Source organism: Canis lupus, chromosome 14, assembly GCF_003254725.2.
Source record: "Canis lupus dingo isolate Sandy chromosome 14, ASM325472v2, whole genome shotgun sequence".
In the NCBI taxonomy this organism is placed as follows: domain Eukaryota; kingdom Metazoa; phylum Chordata; class Mammalia; order Carnivora; family Canidae; genus Canis; species Canis lupus.
The window spans coordinates 32,102,561-32,121,383 of record NC_064256.1 but is presented as its reverse complement, the minus strand read 5'-3'; the positions used below and the strand labels follow the sequence as shown (position 1 = coordinate 32,121,383).

General features: G+C 35.7%; 1 protein-coding gene across 5 annotated transcripts in view; it reads left to right on the top strand.

Moving 5' to 3' along the window:
- Positions 1-18,823, top strand: part of SNX13 (sorting nexin 13) — a 186,249-nt gene that overhangs the window by 9,933 nt on the left and 157,493 nt on the right. Inside the window, exon 1 of one of the 5 annotated variants that reach the window (XM_049093652.1) lies at positions 13,995-14,124. The exons of the other annotated variants lie outside the window; for them this stretch is intronic. Within the exon in view, the coding sequence (XP_048949609.1) occupies positions 14,110-14,124 (15 nt within the window). The 5' untranslated portion in view covers positions 13,995-14,109. Of the gene's footprint in view, positions 1-13,994; positions 14,125-18,823 lie in introns of those variants that run through there. 5 annotated transcript variants of the gene reach the window in all.

Sequence of the window (18,823 nt, the reverse complement as noted above, 5' to 3'; positions counted from 1 at the left end):
ATTTTTCTCAGGGTGTTTAATCAGACTGCAGTTATTAATATAATCAGCTATTTTTATACCTGATGTTAATTACTAACATCTGATGTATTTTCTTGAGTGGTGCCTAAGTGCTCAACACTTAAACCTTTGGAATAGTCTAATCCTGGTAAAAGAAGAGAAAGAGGAAATGGGTAGGGGGAGGTTGGAGGCAGCTTGTAAGGTCTAACATAGAAAAAGAAACTGAAAATAATGTATTATACAAAGAGTTGGGTATGTTGATTACATAGAAATTTTAGAAAAATCAGTCTTGAGAGTACTTTATAATTTTTTTTAAAGGTTTTATTTATTTCTTCATGAGAGACACACCCAGAAAGGCAGAGACATTGGCAGAGGGAGAAGCAGGCTCCCTGCAGGAATCCGATGTGGGACTCGATCCCAGGACCTCAGGATCACCACCTGAGCAGAAGGCAGATGCTCAACCAATGAGCCACTCAGCTGCCCTGAGAGTATTTTATAATTTTTTTTTTTTGAAGATTTTCTTTATTTATTCATGAGAGACCCAGAGAGAGGCAGAGACATAGGCAGAGGGAGAAGCAAGCTCCACGCAGGGAGCTCGATGTGGGACTCGATCCTGGGACTTCAGGATCATGCTCTGGGCCAAAGGCAGGCACCAAACTGCTGAGCCACCCAGGCACCCCAGTATTTTATAATTTATTAAAAATGTGTTTTATGAACTAAAAAGGCTCTGTAAGTTAATGTCCGATAACTGAGGATATTCAATAGGTAGTGGGCACTAATGCAAAATTAATGTGTTTATTTTTGTACTGGGGCACATGTTAATCTTGTTTTCTACATACTGTATATCTTTATTATACACGTATATACGTTATTTTCTCTTTTTTTCCCCAAAGATTTTATTTATTTATTCATTAGAGACAGAGAGAAAGAGAGAGAGAGGGAGAGAGGCAGAGACAGAGACACAGACAGAGGGAGAAGCAGGCTCCATGCCAGGAGCCCGACGTGGGACTCAATCCCGGGTCTCCAGGATCACGCCCTGAGCCGAAGGCGGCACTAAACTGCTGAGCCACTGGGGCTGCTCTGTATTTTCTGATCACAAATTGAACATTCCGAATTTCTGAAGAGTGTATGCTGATGGTTAAGAGTGATGGCTGGTGTCAGATTATTTGGATTTGAATCAGAGTTTTGTCACTTTTGAGCATTTTGACTTTGAAAAGTTATTAACCTTTTTGAGCCTTAGTTTTCTCATCTGCATAACTGTAAATTAATGGTACTTATGTCTAGTGTTATAGTAAGTATTAAGTGAAATGACACATTAAACACTGAATGATGTTTCCCACAGTAATACTCAGTAAATACTAGGTTTTTTTTTTATTATTTCTTCAGATGAAAATAGCAAGTAGTTTATTTTCATAACTTAGAATTTAGTGTTTGAAGTTGTTATATCTGTGTTCTTTGTTTCATAGTGGAGGTTTTAAAATGTCAAATTAAACAAAGAAGTCCTCTTTGACCGAGATGATATAATTCTTTTCTGTCTCAGTTTTGACTTTCTAATTTATGTATTACATTAAGAGCTAGATTTAGACTGAATTTCATGAGGAAATCAAGAAGTGATACCTGTACAATATGAATTGGTATAACTAGAACTTTTGACTAACCAATATATTTCTTCTATAGTAAAGCTTTTAGTGTAGGTGAGTGAAAGAAAAATGTTATAGTATAATTTCATATTGTGCTTTAAAAATGTCAGTGTTGTACAGTTTTCTCTTATGGGAAATACTATGCTTCTTGTCAGTTTGATAAAGTTTTACCTAAAGTAGCTTTGAAATTATATAAGCATTTCTGTTGGATTGTTCCTTTTATATGGAATAGATAAGGGATGTAAAAATCCTTTAAGAAATATATATATAGTGGTGTGATTAGTATTAGTAGTATTGTGCAAAGAGTTAAGAAAAGGATAGAACTATATTATTATAAATAAAATTTGTACTTAAAAGTTTAAATACGTATATTAAGCATATAAATTGTTTCAGTCCCTTCATACAACAGCTGCCTGTCAGCATTCATCTGAGAATATGATAAACTGTTCTACACAAGGAGGAGTGTTCTTGTTATAAAAACATTTTACTGGGATCCCTGGGTGGCGCAGCGGTTTAGCGCCTGCCTTTGGCCCAGGGCACGATCCTGGAGACCCGGGATCGAATCTCATGTCAGGCTCCCTGCATGGAGCCTGCTTCTCCCTCTGCCTGTGTCTCTGCCTTTATCTCTCTCTGTGTGACTATCATAAATAAATAAAAATTAAAAAAAAAACAAAAAAAAACCATTTTACTTAGCTGGAGATTATGCCATCAAAGTCCTTTGTGGGTGAATTTACATCTGTATTTTCTTTTCTATACTTATTTTTTCCTTTTCGGTGATGCTTTATGGATATGTTGATTATTTTCCCCTTGCCGCTTTTATTATTCTCCTCTCTATAAGCTTGGAGCTTGCCCTCTCGGGGCTCTTCCCCCAACCTTTACCCTTTTCTCTCTCTTGCAAATACATTTTTTAAAAAAAGATTTTATTAATTTATTCATGAAGAGTGAGGGAGAGGCAGAAACACAGGCATGGGAGAAGCCGGCTCCATGCAGGGAGCCCGACGTGGTACTTGATCCCAGGTCTCCAGGATCACACCCTGGGCTGAAGGCGGCGCTAATCCGCTGAGCCACTGGGGCTGCCCTCTTGTAAATACATTAAACAGGCCACGATAGAGTATTTAATTTCCATTTTTAACTTACATGCCACCAATGGGTATAAGGATATTTTCTATTGTTAATTTAAGAGGTGAACAAATAAAACTATACATTTATTTATTTATTTATTTTTTATTTTTATTTTTATTTTTTTTTAAACTATACATTTATTTAAAGGAATACAGTGCAGTATAATTTTTTTATGATGGTATGCCTTTTATCTGAATTTATTATGATTAAAAAGACTCATAATCTCTGAGTTAATGAACACTGTTGAACTTTGTTTTTTTATTGTGAATTAAGATGATCTTGTGGTACTTCAAAGGTCATTGTTCCGATACTGAGTTGTTACTGTACAGCCATCAGGAATGTGAAAGAAATTTATGTGTATCTGCCCAGTCTAGAACATACCCTGAAAGTTATCTGAATATTGTTACCTACAAAATCTACATCAGGTTTTTAAAGAGTACCAAGGGTTTTAAGATATTAGTGTCACTTTAGTTACTCTAGTGTTTTTTATTTTTTATTTTTTTTGGTAAATTGAATATTTGAATCTCAGTAAATCACTTTTATTTGATTACTCCTATATTGTGTGTGGACTTTTGCCCATCCCCTCCCAACTCCCTGTTTAAAAAATCTACTTGAGAATAAGTATAAAATAATGGTTCAGAACATGCTTGAATTTTAAACCAAGCTCACTTCATGGTCCAGTTCTATGATTTAGCTGTTTCCTCATCTGTGGAATAGAGTTTGTAATACAACTTATGTCAAAGTTGTGAGAATTAAATATATATAAAGTGGTTTGTAAAGGTCCTAGACAATACTAAGCACTTAGTAAAAGATGGTTTCTACTGTTGCCTTAGAGGATGCTCCTTTTCATAAGATAGAAAGGAAAGGTAGAAGATTGATGATAGTTCATTGCTAGGCTTTGCATTGAAGATCTAGCTCTCTCTACTGTGATAGGCTTGTGTTTTGATTTACACTTGGATGATACATGATGGGGAAAATAAGTTGATTTGTGAGTATTGAAACTTTTATTCTTATACTGTTATAGTCATGTGTGAATGAGGGCGAACAGGGGGCCGTATATGAATATGGCCTGTCTTGTCTTGCTTTTGCACCCATGAACTGCTGTGGTAAAAGTTTTTTGAACTTTAGTAGAGGAATACTTTTGTAAATGGACATCTTTGGGTGTATTAAATAAATTCACTCTTTATAATTCACTTTTGTTAAAGGCACTTAATATGAATTGCCATGTAACTAAGCTTATTTTTCAGTATGAGGTAGAGATTTATTTTTTAAAAGAACTTTTAAAGAATTAACTATTTAATTAATTAATTAAATAATTAATTGATTTAGAGAGCCTCTGTGTGAATGTGCAAGAGCCGGGGGAGGGGCAGAGGGAGAGAGAGAATCTCTGGCAGATTCTGCACTGATGGGGGAGCCCAGCGTAGGGCTCCATCTCACAACACTGAGATCATGACCTGAGCTGAAACCAAGAGTTAGGCTCAACGGACTGAACCACCTAGGTGCCCCAGAGAATAGTCTTGAAGTTTGAGGATTTTATGCAGTATAATGTAGCCCTAATAGGGTAGGTAGACAGTAGACTAGTTGTTGGGTTAGAAATGCCAAGTGCAATACTGTGTTATATTAGAACAATACATTTTATTTTAGTTTAATATCATAGTGACAGGATCTAAAGAGAGCAAGTTATTTATGGAATAGGAAGAAAATTACTGAGAAACCTGAACATTCAAGATCTTAATTTTTTTTTTTATGTTTTCTTTCTGTTGTTGAAGAATATTGTAGAATAATTCTCTCTTCCCTATTAAGACATTTCCATGGTTGTTTCAAGAAATGTAATGAAGTAAAACGCTCTCCGTCATTCAGAAAGAGCATTTTAAAAATAAATGATTTATAGAAATATATAAAATATATATAAAAATAAAATTCTAATCAGTTTTTTAAAATGCAATTTTTTCAAACACACAGAAACCTTGAAAATATTGGCTTTAGCAACCATGTACCAAGTACCTGTATTGTTAACATTTTGTCATATTTGCTTTATTTCTGATTCTGTTATTTTTGTTATTTTAGCCAAATCATTTTAAAGTAAATTGACGGTATTATGTCACTTCTTAGAATACTTAAATAATCTCCCAAGAATAAGGATTTTTGTTTTTGCTTTTTGAGTTTTTATTTTAATTCCAGTATAGTTAGCATACAGTATTACATCAGTTTCACATGTACAATATGGTGATTCAGCAATTCTCTACACTGCATGGTGCTCATCACAAGTGTACTCCTTAAGCCCCATCACCTATTTAACCCATCTCCCCACCCACCTCCCCTTTGGTAACCATCAGTTCTCTTTAATTAAGAGTCTCTTTATTGATCCTCCCCTCCCACCTTTTCCCCTTTGCTTGGATTTGTTATGTTTCTTAAGTAACATATGAGTGAAATGGTATTTGTCTCTCTCTGACTTATTTTGCTTAGCATAATACTCTGTAGCTCCATCCATATCATTGCAAATGGCAAGATTTCGTGGCTGGATAATATTCCATTGTGTGTGTGTGTGTGTGTGTATGTGTGTGTGTGGGTACCACATCTTCTTTATCCATTAATCAGTCGATGGACACTTGGGGTGTTTTTGTATCTTGGCTGTTGTAAATAATGCTGCTATAAACAAACATAGAAGTCCATGTATCCCTTTGAATTAGTGTTTTTGTATTCTTTGAGTAAATAGTAATATGATTGCTAGTTTATAGGGTAGTTCTATTTTGAAGTTTTTGAGGAACCTCCATACTGTTTTCCAAAGTGGCTGCACCAGTTTGCATTCCTACCAACAGTGCACAAAGATTCCTTTTTCTGCACATCCTCGACAACCTGTGTTGTTTCTTGTGCTGTTGATTTTAGCCATTCTGACAGGTGTGAGCTGGTATCTCATTGTAGTTTTGATTTGCATTTCCCTGATGGTAAGTGGTGAACATCTTTTCAGGTGTCTCTTGGCCATCTGGATGTCTTTGGTGGGATGTCTTCTGCCCATTTTTAAATTGGATTATTTGTTTTTTGGGTGTTGAGTTGTGTAAATTCTTTATATATTTTGCATACTAACCTATTATCAGATATGCCATTTGCAGATATCTTCTCCCATCCTCTAGGTTGCATTTTAGTTTTGTTGATTGTTAACTTCTCTGTGCAGAGGCTTTTTATTTTGATGTAGTCCCAGTAGTTTATTTTTGCTTTTGTTTCCCTTGCCTCAGGAGACATAACTAGAAAAAAATTGCCATGGCTGATGTCAAAGAGGTTACTTACTGCCTGTGTTGTCTTCTAGGAATTTGATGATTTCCTATCTCACATTTAAGTCTTTAATCCTTTTGAGTTTATTTTTCTGTATCGTGTCAGAAAGTGGTCCACTTTTTCTTTTGCATGTTGCTGTGTACAGTTTTCCCAGCACCGTTTGTTGAAGAGAACATTTTTTCCCCCATTGAATGTTCTTTCTTGCCTTGTTGAAGATTAATTGACCATATATTTGTGAGTTTATATCTGGGTTTTCTGCTGTGTTCTGTTGATCTCTGTTTTTGTGCCAGTACTATACTGTTTTGATTACTGCAGCTTTGTGATATAACTTAAAGTCTGGAATCATGATGCCTCCAGTTTTGCTTTTCTTTTTGAAGACTGCTTTGGCTATTTGGGGTTTTCTGTGGTTCCGTACAAATTTTAGAATTTGTTCTAGTTCTGTGAAAAATGTATTTTGATAGGGATCGCATTAAATGAGGACTTTAAAAAATATAACCACAGCATTATTGTCGCACCTAATAAAATGACCAGTAATTTCCTATTGTCATTGAATATTCACTATATTAAAATTTCCCTAGGTTGAACCGGGATCTATTGCAGCAATATCATTGTTAATATCTTTAATCCAGAATAGGTAATGTCTTCATTTTTCTTTCTCCTTTTCTTCTTTTTCCTCCTCCCCCTTTCTCTTCTCATTGTTTTAAGTGGTTGTCCTGTGCATTAGGATGCTGTGTAGGATGCACAGGACAACCTTTTGATAATCAAAAATGGCTCCATATGTTGTTAAATGTTTCTTGGTGAGCAAAGTTGTCCTTGGCTGAGAGCCACTACAAAAGATAGTACCTTTTCTTCACTTTAAGTTTTTTTAGATACTTGGTCCTTTGAATTGTTTTTATCTTGAATTGATTCTGTTCAATGAAACAATCTGTGTAGCCTGCTTTGCTTATTTCCTCTTTTTTTTGACATTTAGCTAGCAAATGGTAATTTTAAAAATAGTTTTATTGGGATATTATTGGCATACTATACAGTTCACTCAAAGGGTATAATTCAGTAACTTTTAATATAGAGAATTATGCTCTGTTGCTGCAATAAGCTGTAGAACTCCTTACTCCCAAATAGAAAAACCCTAACCTTTTAGCCACCATTCCCAAATTTTCTCTTCTTTGAGCCCCAGGCAATCACAAATAACTCTCTGGATATGTCAGTTCTGGACATTTTCTATGAATGGAATCAGCACATGCAGCCTTTGTGACTGGCTTCTTTCACTTAGCATGTTTTCAGGGGTCATACATATTGTAGCATGTATCAGTACTTCAAATTTTTTGTCTTGCTTAATAATATTCCATTGTATCAGTACACCACATTTGGTGTATCCTTGCATCTGTTGGTGGACATGGAGATATTTCCATTTTTGAGCTATTCTGAATGAATAATGCTGTTGTGAACACTTGTGTACAAGTTTTTGCGTGGACATTTTATTTCTTTTGGGATGTACAGTAGGAATGAAATTGTTGGATTATATGGTAACTATATTTAACCTTTTGAGGAACTGTGAATTGTTTTCCAAAGTGCCACTTTGACATTCCCACTAGAAATATAGGAAGGTTCTAATTTCCACATCCTTGATATTATTTGTTGTTATCTCTCTTTTTTTGGTGATGGCTATCTGGTGGGTGAAAAGTGGTATCTCATAGTGGTTTTGTTTTGCATTTCCCTTACGCTTAATGATGTTGAACATCTTTTCATGACCATTTATCTTCATTGAATAAATATGTGTTTGAATCATCCTCATTTTACAATTGGGCTATTTCTTATTCAGTTTTAACAGTTTTTTCTTTTTTTATTTTATTTTATTTTATTTTATTTTATTTTATTTTATTTTATTTTATTTTATTTTATTTTATTTATTTTTTAACAGTTTTTTCTATATTATACATAGAGGCTCATTACCAGAGATTTAATTTACAAATATTTTCTCCCATTTTGTGTGTTGGCTTTTCATTTTCTTTTTTTTTTTTTAAGATTTTTATTTATTAAAAAAAAAAAGATTTTTATTTATTCATGAGAGAGACACAGGCAGAGACACAGGCAGAGGGAGAAGCAGGCTCCCTGTGGAGAGCCCGGGCGATGCAGGACTCAATCCCAGGACCCCAGGATCACGCCCTGAGCCAAAGCAGATGCTCAACCTTTGAGCCACCCAGGTGCCTTGGCTTTTCATTTTCTTGATGGTATCATTTGAGTGCAAAATTTTCTAATTTTGAAATAGTTCTATTTATCTACTTTTCTTTGGTTGATTGTGCTTTTGGTGTCAAAAGGTGTTTAAATTTTGCAATGCATTTTTTGTAGTTAGCTTCAGGAGATAGTATCAAGCATTGCATAGGCAAGATCAAATAGATAATAGTAGAGCTGAAATTGTCATTGCAGTTTTCTCCAACTTGAAATTTTATTTTATTTTATTTATTTATTTTTTTTAAACTTTTTTAAAAATTTATTTATAATAGGCACACAGTGAGAGAGAGAGAGAGGCAGAGACACAGGCAGAGGGAGAAGCAGGCTCCATGCACTGGGAGCCCGACGTGGGATTCGATCCCGGGTCTCCAGGATCGCGCCCTGGGCCAAAGGCAGGCGCCAGACCGCTGCACCACCCAGGGATCCCCTAACTTGAAATTTTAAAAATATTTTTTTTGTGTGTGAATTTAGTGTTCTATCTAGATGCTGTGTATGTGTTTATAGAAGACTTTACTGAGATTTGAGGGTGCTGAGGAGTCGGATTGACATTGTTCAGTGTTGGGTAATTAACAACTGCTGTGCTCTTTAGTGGGGGGAAGCTAACTACAGTGACCTGCAATTCTGCAGTGTTCCTGTCTTCACTTGCCTCTCTGTGAGTGTTCTTCATGGTTAGTCATGCCCCTGGAGGAGGAGTAATCCTCCAAAAGCAGAGAGACCCTCTATTTCCAATCTTGCCCTCTCTGCCCCTGTCATCTGCTTACTCCCCACCTGCTCACTAAATTCCTGGCTGCATTATCTCATGATAATTGCAGTGCTTATCTATTATTTATTTTTTTCTCCTAGCGCATTTGGAGTCTCTGGCTCTTAACTTTGGAGATCCTTTTTTAGGTTGGCTGGTTGTTTCAGTGTCACTCTACATCCAAGATTCTTAACTTTGTGATACTCTTGAGGATCATCTATCTCTGTTTATGGTCCACCTGCCTCTTCACAGTCATTTGCAGCAGCTTCTGCCTTCGTCATCTCCACCTTCCCAATGTCATACTTCCTACTAAACATTTTAAAATCCTTATTTTTTTTTTAAGATTTTATTTATCTATTCATGACAGACACACACACAAAGAGATAGGCAGAGACACAGGCAGAGGGAGAAGCAGGCTCCATGCAGGGAGCCTGACGTGGGACTTGATCCTGGGTCTCCAGGATCACGCCTGGGGTGAAGGCGGTGCTAAACTGCTGGGCCACCGGGGCTGCCCTAAAATCCTTATTAATTAAGTAATTAGACCTTGGCAATATACAATACTGTCTATTTTTTCTTTAATATTTTCCATATGCAAATCTGTTTTAAAGGACATGTGTGTTAAGCTATTTCCTCATTATTACCATAATTTGACCAACTATTTTGTCTTGCTTTCCCAAAGAGGATGTTTCCTATATTCTACTTAGAGGTACAAATGTTATGAGGGGCTTTATGATCGTTGCTTGCTAGAAATAAATGTTAGTAATAGCGTATTCATTTAAATATTTTAAGTGAATTGTTAATTGAATGCTAATAAAGTCAATTAGGAATATGGTGTGTGAAAAAGTGGTATGTGCAATCTGAAAATAATAAAGAATTATTTGCAAAAAACTAATTATTTTGTTAAAAAGATCACATGGTTCTTGAAAAGTAAACCAGTGCAGAAGCATATTTAGTAAAAAGTAAAAGTATTGTTTACTTTTTCCATTTTAAAAACTGTATTTACTTCCATGCCTTTCTTAATATTTAAACACATGAAAGAATTTTCATTAAACTTGAAAAAATTACTATTAAGGGAGTAATGTGAATTGCCTTTTCCTGCTTTGATAAATTTCTGAGGTGTTTAATTTTTCCAATGGTTTTTGTTTGGTGGTACACCTTAGACTGTTTCTTCCCTACACCCTGGAGATAGCAGTTGCTCAATGAATTGACACAGAAACCAAGGATAAGTAGACCTAAGTGTTAAGATGCCAGTTGATGATCAGAAAGGAAGACAGTGTTGAAGATTATTACTGGGAAAAAAAAAATCTTGATTTATATAACCTTGATTTGATGATTGATCAGGATAGTGTGCGTTCAATGTATACTACTGAGAGCTTACCGTATGTGCCAAATGTTACACTTGGCACCAGGAATACATCCCTGAACAAAACATACACAATTTATGTCCTCATGAGACTTATAGCATATGGCATATATCAGAAAATAAACAAGCACTTTCAACATAATGTGATAAATGAAGATATTGGCAAGAGACTGGTTGAAATGGTGAACCATGGAGTCCAATCTAGATAGTGAAGCGAATACAGAAGTGGGCTAAATAAGGAGAATGTACAAGAATCAAGTGTCTGCGACTCTGAATGACAAAAATAGATACAGTTGGTATAACTAATTTAGAGCTAGAAGATTGTAGTCAGAGAATAAGATATTAATTTTCACATTTTCCATTCAGAGAAGACAAGGTGATGATGAGTGTGGTCTTACAATGGCTAAAGTGGAGTTGCACTGAAAGTTGGCAAATGTGAAATGTTAATGATAGTAAAAGTAGAGTGATGGATGGATTATCCATATGTATGCTAAATGATTCAAGGTTCTGTAGTACTTGGGATAGAGAAAAATGTTGTGTGCCATGTATCAGGAGGTTTTTTGTTTTGTTTTGCTTTTTTTGTATCAGGAGTTTTGAATTAACAATTAGGAGCATCTTGGAGATTAGTAGTTCCTACTTGTGACCATGTTGAAGTCACCTGGGGAATTTAACAAACTACTAATGTTCTTACCTTAATTTTGCTGCACCTTGGAAGGCCTAACAGCCTGCTGTCATCCCCAGCTAAATTCTGATTTAATTTCTATGTGGTGTAACCTGGGCAGTGGGACTTTAAAATTCCCCCAGTTAATTTCAAAATGCAGGAGTTGCACAGGGACGGGGATTCTTATAGGAAACTGACCGAGTTATAATTGGGACCATGACTCTGCATCAGAAAGTTGGAGTAAGTGATAAATGAAAAAATAAGCAGCCTTTGATAGGATCACTGGAGAAGCAGCTTTTACTTAAAGAGTGAAGTTTTTGAGGATGTAGTTTTGTTTTACTGTGGAACAGAGTAAACCTAGAGGAGAGCTTTGGGTGGGAGGGAAGTAGTGGGAAGTTGGATAATGGAGGAAAAAGCATGAACAGTACAGTGGTTAGTGTACAGGAGAGTACTGGTAATTGAATAAATTTATCTTTTGGTAGTGACCAAAAATAACAGGGCATAGTGGGTTCAGAATTGATGTGAAAAATACATTCATCAATTCCACAGTGGATGACAGTTAGAAATTGGGTGAATAGTTTTTTCAGGAATCCATTTTGACCTTGATGGGTTGAACATCATAGGACATGCTAGCCTGTACCCCTCTTTGTTATGGGGTTTGGATTGATTAAGATTCATGGAGGAGAGATCCGGAGTTCTGGGCTGTTGTTCCACAGGTTCCCTAAGTGGTTAGAGGCCTGGTGTGTTGTTCTGACCCTGGCAGGTGGCAGCCTTGGAATGTCAAGGCTTGGTCAGTTCTGCATAGTATGGTTCTGTGCACACGCTCTGTTGCTTATGTGCTAGTTTAGCACTCTGCTGTACCTAACACTGGCAAAGCCTTTACTATTTCTTTACTTTTACACTTGATAATTTTTAGGAACTATTGTAATTGTCCAGTTTCAGATTTGTGTGCCACTATTTATGGGTTTAATTTTTTTCCCCAATGTGAAAGAATTGGAGTAGACTTAGAAGTAGTGAAAAAGGGCTATATTATAACACATGCAAACTTCCCTTATTTATGCATTAGAATTCTAATTATGGAGAGTTGAAGTGAGTTTCACAAAGTAACCACTCAGCTTAACTAAAGTATAAACTGTATATGGACCTAGAAATTTATAATTGTTAAACTGATTCAAATTTGTTGCAAGAATAAATGGGTTAATTGCAGCTCATTTTTATTTTATTATTTAATTTAATTTAATTTTATTTTTTTGCAGCTCATTTTTATTAATTTGACATGTAACTTGATTTTCTTGCACTGTTAAACTTGGAAAATGCGATAGACCTCCCTGTCAACAGTGCAGCAAGTTTATTTTTCTTTTAAAATTTAAGCTTTTCAAAGTATACTACTTGCAGTCTGAAAGAGCTACCCTAGTTTGCCAATGTACTATGAAATTACTTTTGATGAAGCGTTCATTCAAAACATTCTAAAAATTTTTCAGTACATTTTTGGTCAAAGTAAGGTAAGTAGTAATGTAGTAAACGTAATAGCTTGATGTAGTGATAAGAAAATTGTATACTAAGTGGAAAACAAGACTTTTTGCATAATTATAGCGTATCATGTTAACTAGTAATTAAAACCCATGTGCTTTTACTAAGCAAAATATATGTCATAATTACAGCTTTTATGCTTTGTTTAATTAGATGATTTTGTATACAGTGACCTTATTTCATATGCATTTGAATTATGAAACTCCTTTTTTGAGGCTATGACACCAAGTAGATGAAGCCTATGATATGATAGGTCATGGGAACAACAGCTGGGTTATGACATGCATTTTTATATTTTTTGTATTTATAGTTTTTAGATGTACCTAGCAAGGTGAAAATTGAGGCACAATTATGCTAAACAGTGCCTGATTTCCTTTTCTCTTTTTGGATTGCATTTATCAATTTACCTGATGTTTAGGTGGATATGAATGGTATCCTTTGTTCTAAAACTCAGTTGATATTTATTTAAAAACTACTCAGCAAGTCAGTTGTAGCAGTCACCTGTGGCCACATCTCATAGTTTAGTATTAACAATACAGATTTAGATGATTCATGGGAATGTTAAGATTTTTCTTTGGCTGTGACAGCTGACATCTTTTGGCTTAAAATTTCTAGACTAAGGGCAGCCCGGGTGGCTCAGCGGTTTAGCGCCACCTTCAGCCCAGGGTGTGATCCTGGAGACCCAGGATCGAGTCCCACGTCGAGCTCCCTGCATGGAGCCTGCTTCTCCCTCTGCTTGTGTCTCTGCCTCTCCCTCTTTGTATGTCTCTCATGAATAAATAAATAAAATCTTTAAACAAAAAATTTCTAGACTAAAATTATTTCTACTCTGCTGTATGGTGGGAAATTCTGATAACTCAGGTCAACATTTGTTATGTTGGAATATATCCAAAGCTGCTTCCTGAGGAAACCTTTGGCTTTGCTTATTTGTCTTTGGTATTTTCTGCCACCTTATGAAAGTAGGGTTGAAAATATGTGTTACTCTCTTTAATTTTTATGGCTCATCTGACTTTTAGTGTGTGTGTATTAAGTCTAAATCAGAAATATAGGTAACCAACATAGAGTGATCTCAGGCTATATGATGCACAGTACCTCCCAAAGCCCAAAAGAATTGATATTGGGGCAAAATCCCCAAGAGTTCATTTAATCCAACCTTTCTTCTAGATTCTCTTTCATCTATTTTTTGTTTATAATTGTGGTTAGATTTTCTAATTTCTGCCCTTAGATATAGTTTAGGTATAGTTTATAGACTGCTAGGAAACTGTAATCTTAGAACACATTAGTTTTACTCTTTGCAGAATTGCCTTCATTGAATTGACTTTTAATGTTTATGTCCATTTCTGTTTAGTTGTTACAAGAAGCAATTTTGTTAAACTTTCTAATGACTTTCCTGCACAACTGTTGTTGAGAACATTAACCAATACTTCCTGCTTTGTTTTTCAGATAAATTCCTATATGATACAATTCTTTAAAAATTCAGAGCTGCAGATATAGAGCACCAGTTAAATGAGAGAAACCTTGGATATCATCTGTTTCCAACCTGTTTACAGATGAAGAAATGAGGCTCAGAGAGGTCAGCTATAAGTAGCTGGCCTAGAACCCGGGTCTAGAAATTGTGTCTTCTAACAACTGACACAGTTTTTTTTTTTTTTTTTTTAAATTGAGATGAAATTGACATAACAGAGTTAACCATTTTAAAGTGAACAGTTAATTGGCATTTAGTACAATCACAGTGTTGTTGCAACAACCACCTCTATCTAGTTCCAAAATGTTTTCATCACCCCCAAAAAGAAGACTATATTCATTATAGTTGCTCCCCATTACAGATCCCAGCGGTTGGCATCTGCCATTCTGCATTCTGTCTCTATGGATTTATCTATTCTGGATATTTCATATAAATGGAATCATATGATATTTGACAGTGTGTGTCTGGCGTCTTTCATTTAGCATATTGTATCCATGTTGTGGCATATGTCAGTACCTCATTCCTTTTTTATGGCTGAATAATACTCTATTGTATGTTCATACACAATTTGTTTATCCATTCATTTGTTGATGGAAATTTAGGGTACTTCCACCTTTTGGCTATTATGAATAGTGGTGATATGAACATATATGCGCATGTATTTGAATTTTCAGTCTTCTGGGGTATATACCTAGAAGTGAAATTTCTGGGTTGTATGGTAACTGTTTCATATTGGTCCCTACCATTTTACATATCCATTTTACATTACTGTTGTTTATTTGCTTGTTTGGTAAGATCATAGTGGCTTGAAAAAGAAAATGAAACAAAGATCAGTTTCATTTTTTTTTTTTTAAAGGTATGAGCTCTTAACTTGATTTGTCTTTTGCAATAGATTTTCAACCATATTTATCTGTCTCTTTTTCTCCAGTGATTTCTTGATTTCTTGAATTTAATTTTGGTTTGTTCTTTTCCTTCAAACTGTGTTGAAATTGTTCTCCTTTATTTCTTTTCCCTTACAACATTTATGTTCTTAGAACCTATGAGAATGATCTTAGAAGCCTAAGTAAATGTCAACTTATTATCATTTATTTGTCAAAATAATGTAAAAGTAGTCAAAAAGAAGAAATAACACACATAGTTGGGTACTTTCAAGGAGTATTTATAGATTTTAATGGATTGAAGTGCAGATCAGATTTTTGTCTTCCACTTGTGTTTTGGGGATTAATTGTCAGGGCTTGGCAATTTGTTTTTGTATCTCAAAAATTTTGAGGCCGGGGCAGCCCCGATGGCACAGCGGTTTAGCACCACCTGCAGCCCAGGGCGTGATCCTGGAGACCTGGGATCGAGTCCCACGTAGGGCTCCCTGCATGGAGCCTGCTTCTCCCTCTGCCTGTGTCTCTGCCTCTCTCTCTCTCTCTAGCTGTGTCTCTATGAATAAATGAATAAAATCTTAAAAAAAATTTTTGAGGCCGTCCTATCACATTAATGTCATTATTAGAGCAATGCCTTGAATTCTACTCAATAGATGAATTTTTTAGAGCATTTTAAGTACATGCTTAAGATAGGTTAGTCATCAAATCTCAAGTTTTTGAGGTAAGGCTGATTTTGATTTAGTTGCACTAAATAATGACCCTCTGTCATTATTGAAGTCTGCCTTTTTTTTTTTTCCCCAATATCTTATTTTTTTGTTTGGTTTTAATCATAAAAAGGCCCTTACTAAATTATCTATTTGCCAAGAAAGAAAGAAAAGTTAAGCTAATGTCAACTCTAGAATACCTAATTGAGTTTTCCTGTTAACAGAGAAAACAACTTACTCCAATTAAGAGTATAAACCTATACTTATAGTCTTTGAGGAAAGAATTTGAAGGTCATTATTTTTTTTACGTTAGTTTTAGAAGCTAGAGATTTAACAGGTATATAGAATGCATATATTTAGCTTTATGAAAAGTATTAGGTATATTAGACTTTTTAAAAAAAATGTGCAAAGCACAGAGGGATTCTGGAATTACCTTAGATGACAAGAATTTTATTATAAGGGTACTTGGTGAACTCAGTAAAACAAGAGCTTTGTTAGATAGCCATGCTTGACAATAGAACAGAAATGGCTAGCCTTTCCTGGTTAGATACCTGGTGACCTTGTGACCTTCTTTAGCATCAGACTTTTGTTAATCCCTGTACTAGTGCTTTGCTTACTGTTTTACCACTGCTTTTATCCCCCTTAGCACCAACTGACAGTCTCAAGAGAAGATCTTATTGGTTAGATGAGAGTCACTATTTTCTCTAGGCCACTTAAGTTATTTGATAGAGGTTTTCTGTCAGGCCATGTCACAGAACAGCTATCAAAATCCACCTTTAGAGCTGTCTGTGGTCCATGGTGGGGGTGATTTATGTGACTCAGAGCATTGTGTTCTTTCCTAAGGAAACCCTCAGAAGATCGTCTAAAGTATGGTAGGCAGGCAGGCATTTTTGAGAAAAGTCCAAGAAGGGAGGCAGTGTATCAGGTGAGTACCTTGCTTGTCTTGAAAGGAAGTTTTACACTTTGATAGTTACATTTGCTTTAGGTTGCTGCTTTATGGGTTTCTGGGATCTTAGGAGAAAGCCATTTTATTACTCCTGAGCTTGTATCTTTCACATTGTTAGAAAAATTCACAAGGGCCTTCCAAAGTGTTGCTTTAAGAGTATATATATCTTTGAATTTGTTGTATATGTACACATGTACACACCCCTCATGCTGTCATTGCAAGTTAGTTTTTAAAGGATTTAAGTATAGGAGGTCTATAATCCAATTCTGTCTTTCAAAGTAAGTAAACAAAAGTTGAGAGACATTTTGATTGCCAAGATTTGCATGATGTTAGAGGAGAGCTATGATTAGAAACCAGAATTCCTACTTCTGTGTTAAAGTGTGTAGTGCCTATTTAGTGATTTAGAAAAACAAAAACAGCTTCCGTTTTTCTGGCATTTATCTAATCTTGTTTAGGACTTTCCAGTTGGGAATCTTGATTGTAAGGAACAACAGTATATCTCCATTACCTCACATAAAAAGGAGAATTCAGGGGAGTAAAATGGAATGCAGCTGGTCCTGTGGGAAGTAAAAAGCTAGTCTCAACTTTCTCTGTTTCTCTCCCCTTCTTCCTCTCTCTCTCTCTTATAACTTGTTTCCCCCCCTCCTCCCCACTTCTGTTTCTCTCTCCCTTCCTCCCATTTTTTCTTTCTCTTACAGGTAACCACAAAGTCTCTCATCTCAGCTTTTCAGAATGTATTTGCTTCATTTTCAGTTTTTCTCTCAAAAGGCTTCCTTATGTGTTGGCCTATATGCCCCTTAAAGTGGCCACCCAGCATATACATACTCTTTTTTTAGGTTCATTGCCCACCATTGGCTGGCTACAATTTGTACCTTTTCAGGTTACTGAGAGCCTAGCTTTGATCACTGATGGAACCAGGTCTCACAACGTATACATTGTTTGCTAAAAAGTTGACTTCCTTTGGGTTAGGTGTACACATACCTGGTCTAGACCAGGGTGAGGTTAGGGGAGGGAAAAGTAGATAGGATAGTATGATTCTTGGGGCTGTGGATGAGAGGATGGGATAGGCAGATGAAATCTGCCTTTTACGTATATAACAATTACTGTTTTTATATTTCAAACAAAGACTGGTTTGTTTTATAAACTCCTAAGTAGATCTTGTATTTGGATGGCAAAGACTGAACAGATCTTAACATGGAATATCATATTCTATACATTAGTACATTGCTAAGTTCATTAATTGTAAACAAATCTCTGAAGTGATAACTCTCAAGTTATCACTTCTAGATACATGCTTCTAGGGAATATTTTTTTAGCCCTCCCCCCCCTTTTTTGGTCAGATTGTTTATTATATTACAGAAGGAGTCTCCTTCTGAATTCGTTCATGTATTCATGCACATCACAGACTCTTTGAGTTGTATTATATTCCAGGAATTTTGCTACCTATGGGGAGATGAAGTTGAACATGGTATGTTCCTTGCCCTAAAAGAAACTTTACATTTTGGGAACAGCTGTCCCTCTTGCAGTTAATTAGAGGTCTAGCTATCTTTTGTACCTATGAGCCCTTCATCTACTGCTCATTGAGTCATATCTACCTCACTTGTACTCTTTTCACTAGATCTTTCCCTGAAGCCTGATATACTACAAATCTCTTACTACTCTTTCCTAAACTTACTGCAGTGTGATTCTATGTTGCCACTCTGGTGATGCTGCTCTCAGTAAAATCATCAGTTACCTTCTAGTTGTCAAGTCCGCTGGACATTTAGTAGTTTTTATATTATTGATTTATTCTCCAACTTTTGGATACTACTGATTACTTCATTCTTAGGGACATACTGCTCTTTTAGGTTCTGGGACTCCATCCATTCCTGGTTCTTTTTATACCTTCTCAATCATCTTCATGGGCTTTGTTTTTCTTTCTCTGCCCCTTAAAATATTGCTGTTACCAGTATTTTATTCTTGACCTGCTGATCTCTTCCTGCTCTGCTTCATTGGCAATAACTTCAAATTCTCTATCTCTAGCCAGAGTATTCTCTTGAAAATAAGTTGTATTACCATATCCAGTTGCTTGCTGGCTACTCTCACCCTTGAAATCTTGTATATTACCTGCAACACGCCCCTTAGTGAACTTGACTCCATCCACAAAGCGAAACCATAAACACAGTGTCCCCCAACTCTGTTCTCCCATATGTTGTTTGGGGTGACTAGCTGTTTGTCAGTTATTACTCAGGCTTAAAAAGCTATGGTGATGGCTCTCTTTTTTGTTTTCCCACTTTTAATGACAT